The following is a 5,578-nucleotide window of genomic DNA, read 5'->3' as shown; positions in this document are numbered from 1 at the left end:
CGATTCGAGTTCTTTAACCATGCATGGTGAACCTAACCTCACGACATCCGCGCACCACTGAGGGTCGCTTCCTATGTCAACCTTCCCCATCAATCCCCTAACCCGTGTCGGGTCCATTTCCTTTGGTGCAAGGTTCCACAGACCTGGCCTCTGCCGTTCTGTGACCACGCTTGCCACCACGTGCGGCCACAGGGGAAACTCCGTTCCAAGGACAATGGGGCGACCGCTCACATCTAGGTTCAATCCGGTACTCGGCTTCCTCATCCCATAATAAGTATGAGGTTAGTACTTTCAAACACTTGATCACGAACACCACCACTGTCGGGCCTTAACAAGTTCCATAGACAGACAGGGCGATCAGCCGACCATCAAAGAGTTAACCAAAACCATGCCCCGTCCATCGTCCTTATAGTTGTAACAGAAAGGAAACAACCAACTCCTACAACTCGCGAGTGACAGGATCACTCGGCTTTTACCGCTTCCTATTTAAGCATAGCAATTACTCGGTCCAACAGCTAGTGTTCAGATTAGGGAACTAAGTCATGCATCTATGGTTTCAAGCAACTCCTATACATAAATGCACAAAACAAGATGGAGAAGGCATGCGCAAGTTTGGGAAAAACTGGGTTCATGCTCCGGGGCTTGCCTTCAAATGAGGAGGAAGGGAAGGGGTCTTCTGCTGGGGTGGTTTCGGCTTCTAGAAGCGGGAGCTCGGCTACAACTTCGTCTTCTGGCGCCGGGTGCAGCTCGTAGAAGCCGTTGGCGAGACGCAGCTCTACACGAATGCAATGCAGGGGGTCAGCATTTAGATGATTATTATAACAGCAACATTTGCGAGTTTTAGCCCAGAGACTGGTAGCAAAGCTACGGAAAAAGGTGAGGAAGTTCGCTTGGGTTGGAGAAGAACAAGGTAAAAGGATCGGATGGAAGGAAACTTATGATCTGACCCTTAGACTAGAGGAATAGATGTGCTGGGGGTCCTCAGACTTAACGTAGAGAAGTCCCCAAATCTTTACACATATACCCTCGGGTCTAGGAAAAGGATACAGCCGAGCCCTCAGGCGAGGTGGAGAAAGGGTCGGTGAAACAGACAGGGTCGGGCGAGACGGAGAAAGGGGTCGGTCGAACGGATAGGGTCGGACGAGGCGGACAAGGGGTCGGACGAATAGAAGGGGTCGGACAAATAGAAGGGGTTGGACGAACGGAAGGGGTCGGACAAACAGAAGGGGTCGGACGAGGCGGAAAAGGGGTCGGCAGCTTACCTTTGGTTCACAGGTGAAGCTTGGGGGTCGGGAAGGAGCAGACTTGGGCGGAGGAACTGGAGCACTAAGACTTGCAGCGGCGATACCTGGCGGTGCTCCGGCAGCAGCGGCGGCGCTTCTTGTGGAAACAAGCAAGCCCTTGCGCAGCGCGGAGGAGTAAGCGGCGGGGTGGATTGGAAGGGCGGGCGTTGAGTGGAGAGGAGAGTTCCTCAGGGACTTAGGCTGTAGCGCTTTGAGCACAAAGCTGAGGAACGGCAGCAAGGCAGCGATGGCGAAGAGGACTCCGGTGGAGCTCTGGCATTCCCTTTTATAGCTACGTGGAAGAGAGAAGGTTGGAGCGGCGCGAAGACCGGGAAGAACGATGGAGTGTGCTGCCGGGGCGGCGATTGAGCAGCGGTGCGGCGGAGCAGGACTTCGGGGAAAACACCGTCGGCCATTGGGCACCGGAGACAGGGCGGCGCAGGCGCGGTTTTGCCGGTGGTTGAGATTTGGCGGAGGCGGGCGTCGTCGTGCGGTGGATCTGATGGAAGTGACCGAGGGAACGACGCTAGAAGTTAGGGCGCACAGGTGAGAAGACAGGCGGGCTGCGGTCGCACAGGCGAGCGCGAAACAACAGACTGTCGGGGGCGCAGCTCTGACGGGGCGGAAAAGGAGCTGTCGCGGCCGGGGTCGGGGTTGGCGGAGGAGGAATCGTCGCGTAGCGCATCTGGGGTGGCGCGACGGTGGAGAGGCGGCGGGAAAGCCGGGAGGCATCGGGCTCCGCAGCCGGGGGTCCGGCGGGGTGATGATGGGCGCAGGCGGCGAGGTGCTGTAGAAAGGGTTGCAGAGGGCTTCTGCTGCGATTTGGGAAGGGGGCACGGATATCCATCCGGTCGCGGCCGGCGACGGGGCGGAGCGGCGGGGGGGGGGGGGGGTCGGAGAAGTTGGGCCACGCGGTGGGGGAACTCTGAAGCGGGCATGCTACTCGAGTGCGTCTGTCGCGGGAGATCTGTGGAAAAGATTTTTGTGGGTCCACCGGTCAGTCTCGGTTGGTCCGCGCATCAGATTGAAGGGAGGCGTTGAGGGAAAACTTAGAAGGATCCGGCGGGTGAGTTGGGGTCGGCGGGGTCGGGACTGGGGGCCAGCGGAGAGGGATCGGATTCCCAGGGGTCGGGACTGGATTGGAGGTTGAGCACTTCAACTCGGGGAGCTGAGGTAGGGGGATGGGGGACTCGGATTAAGATTAACTCAAGAGATTTGGGGTCGGTCGTCACACAAAGCATCTCAAATTTGACCAAATTTATACAAATAAGTACTAACATTCATGTACCAAATAAGTACCATTAGTTTCTTTATTAAATATATTTTCGTAGTATATTTTTTTGGTGTTATAAACTTTTATGATCTTCTCTATAATTTTGGTCAACATAAAATAGTTTCACTCTCAAGAAAGTTAGAATGACTTATAATTTGGAACGATTTGGAACGAAGAGAGTATGTTATACTCGTTTGACCTGAGGTGAGCCTCCTGATTTGGGGGGCCAGTGCAGCCGCCCCCTTGCCCCCCCCCCCCCAAGGGTCGGCCCTGGGACTCGTGACGGAGAACACCTTGAGGGGGTCGCTGCCTGCCTTTGCACGCAGGCCGCCAGTGGAGATTGTCGGTGGAAAAGAGAGAAGGAGAGAGAAGAAAAAAAATGGAGGCTGTCATGTGGGACCCGCTAAACAGTTCGCCAGCTAGGATATTACGTGGCGCGTCAGCCAAAACAGGGGTGGAATCGGGTTAGGGAGGTCCCGTGTCCGGTTTTGGGAGACTGAGGTACCAAAATGGTAAAATAGACGGTTTTTGAGTTGGGGTGAAAACGTGGACTCGAGCGTTGGTTCAGGGAGGTAAATAGGACTTTTTTCCGAACCAAACAGCACCGAGTTAGCGGGCTCAATTGTATTAAAAGACTGGAGCCCACGTCAGACACAGCCCATTTAAATGAGCAGTTTGGAGGCCCAGCTTAGGCTTCATAAAAAGGGGTCAATTGGATTAACAGCGAGGCCACGGCCCACCGCTTTATTGTTTGTTTGTTAACTGGATGGATGGATGATGCCCCCCATAAAAGTCAGATTATGCAGGGCCATAAGCTGGAGATAAATGCAACTAATGTAACTTGGTGTGAATCAAATCACCGTCATATTTGCATGATGAAATATTGAAGAATCCTTTGTTTGCGAAAAAATATTGAAGAATCCTTCTTCTTCTAACGAAAAAATATACTCTCTTCGGTCTTCACTATATGCCGGCGTAATCCGTGGGTCCGTACGGCTGCAGCCACTCCGCGATGATCCCGCTCTTCCTCCTGGGGCAGTGCCCCATGTCCCGGCACAGCTGGTCGTGGTACCACGTCACGACGGAGGCGACGCACGACTTCAGGAAGAACCCCCCGCAGCGCCACCGCGACCCCCGCCCCCACCGCGCCCACTCCGCCGCGCCGCGCTCCATGTCCCGGACGCCCGGCAGCCGGACGGCGCCGTCGAGCAGGTGCGCCACCCACTTGGCCATCATCTAGTACGGGTGGATGCTGGACCCGCTCTCCGCGTACCCGACCATGGCCATCTGCGGGATCCGCGGGTGCAGGATGTGCCGGTACAGCGGCAGCACGGCGGCGTCGTCATCGGCGATAATCTCGCTGAACCAGGGCGAGGCGAACACGTCCCGCAGCGGGCGGTCGATGTCGAAGCCCGTGCAGAGGATGACCACGTCGGCGCCCACGACGCGCTCGCCGGCGCCGTCGTGGAGCACGAGGCCGTCCGCGCAGAAGCCAACGGAGCCGCACCTCCTGAGCTCGACGCTGCCTTCGTCCACCCGGTCGTAGAACCCCTCCGGGAGTATGCCCAGGCGCCAGCCCAGGCTCGCCTCCCCGAAGCCGCAGTCCGGCACCATCCCGTGCTCCCGCATCGGGATGCTCCACTTGTAGTAGGCCTCCGTCACCTTCGATGTCGCCCATCCCTGCAGGAACAGCAGCTCAATGCCCTCAATCGAGACGAGTCGGAGTCCCATAGCCCCATAGGAAGAAGACGGATCGGAGCATGAGCAAGGCTGACCAGTGGAGTCAGTATGGTGGCCAGGAGGCTCAGCGCGAACCCCTCGCCGGGCTTGTGAACCATCAGCTCCGACCATCGGGTCGAGGTGAACCTAAAATTTTTCGCACGCCGAGCAACTTTGGGATCCACCATCCAGTGGGCGCTTCTGTAGACCATCGTGCACGGGTACCTGCTACCTGTCAATCCCAATGCACACAGCACGGATTTCAAATTCTCACAAATTCTGATGATGTGGTTTATTTATATTTGCATAAATGTAGAACCATGCAAGAAGTGTCAATCGTTCGTTCTGACCGTTGGCCTCGGCGCACTGCGCGACGGTGTCCATGGCCGATTTGCCGGCGCCGACCACGGCGACGCGCTTGCCCCTGACCAGCTCCGTGGCGTCCTCGTGCGCCATGGCTGAGTACTCCATGGAGTGGAGCACCCGCCCGCGGAACTCGTCGGGGCCTCTGCCGTGGGGGAATGTGGGGAGCTTGGGGACGCCTTACCTCCCGATGCGGAGGATCAGGAAATCGAACCTGTGCGTCTATGGAACAAGGGCACCGAGATTGTTAGGAGCTCGGGTAGAGAAAACAGAGATTGCTAAAGAGCTGTATGAGTGTTAAGATAATTTGTCCGTCTCTCTCGTCTGTCGACTACTATTTGTTGGATTCGTGTGGTGAAATACCGAAACTTCAAACCTTTTTATTCGTTTGAGCGGTGATGCTCACACACTGTAGGAGGGAATGCAAGCAAGCATCGAGAATTCTGGCATCACTGAAAGCGGATGCATCAGTGGCAGTGCTTGCTCTGGGAGAAAAATACATGGCCCCACTTTGTAGGTGACCCGAGAGTATGACATAAATTATGAGGTGCGGAAATAAAGTGCTAACCTAATATAATATTAAAAGTGCGGGTTGTTTTGCAAAAAAGTTCCTCAATTTTTTCGTAATCAACCCGGAGTCCTTGGAATATGTCTTGACGATTTTGCAAAAAGTCCCCAAACTTTACTGCAATTGACCCGAGGTCCAGCCTTTGCTCCAGTTCTTTTGTCCCGCCCACACAGCGTGCTTGCCGGCGGCGGCGCGGGGCACGCACCACCGCTCCGTCACTCGCGTGGTCAATCCTCCCTACGCTCACCACGCACTACTGTCGCTCGCCCTGGTGGGCTCCCTCGGGCTGCACGCCCTACCCGCCACCTGGACCTAAGGGGTGAAGGAGAGAGGAGGAAGGGGAAAGGAAACAAGGAGCCAAGTGTCTTCTTG

At 56.0% G+C, this 5,578-nt stretch overlaps 1 protein-coding gene across 1 annotated transcript; it reads right to left on the bottom strand.

Moving 5' to 3' along the window:
* Window positions 1–3,393: 3,393 nt before the first annotated feature.
* LOC117853433 (probable flavin-containing monooxygenase 1) lies at window positions 3,394–5,047 on the bottom strand. The gene has a single exon (XM_072292933.1). The coding sequence runs from the start codon at window positions 4,405–4,407 to the stop codon at window positions 3,793–3,795; it is 615 nt and encodes a 204-aa protein (XP_072149034.1). The 5' UTR covers window positions 4,408–5,047; the 3' UTR covers window positions 3,394–3,792.
* Between the last annotated feature and the right edge of the window lie 531 nt (window positions 5,048–5,578).

Source organism: Setaria viridis, chromosome 4 (genome assembly GCF_005286985.2).
Source record: "Setaria viridis chromosome 4, Setaria_viridis_v4.0, whole genome shotgun sequence".
In the NCBI taxonomy this organism is placed as follows: domain Eukaryota; kingdom Viridiplantae; phylum Streptophyta; class Magnoliopsida; order Poales; family Poaceae; genus Setaria; species Setaria viridis.
This window is presented reverse-complemented; position numbering and strand designations above follow the sequence as displayed.

Bases quoted from the DNA above. Each gene is read 5' to 3' on its own strand.
- LOC117853433 (XM_072292933.1), bottom strand. From the start codon at position 4,407: ATGGTCGGAGCTGATGGTTCACAAGCCCGGCGAGGGGTTCGCGCTGAG.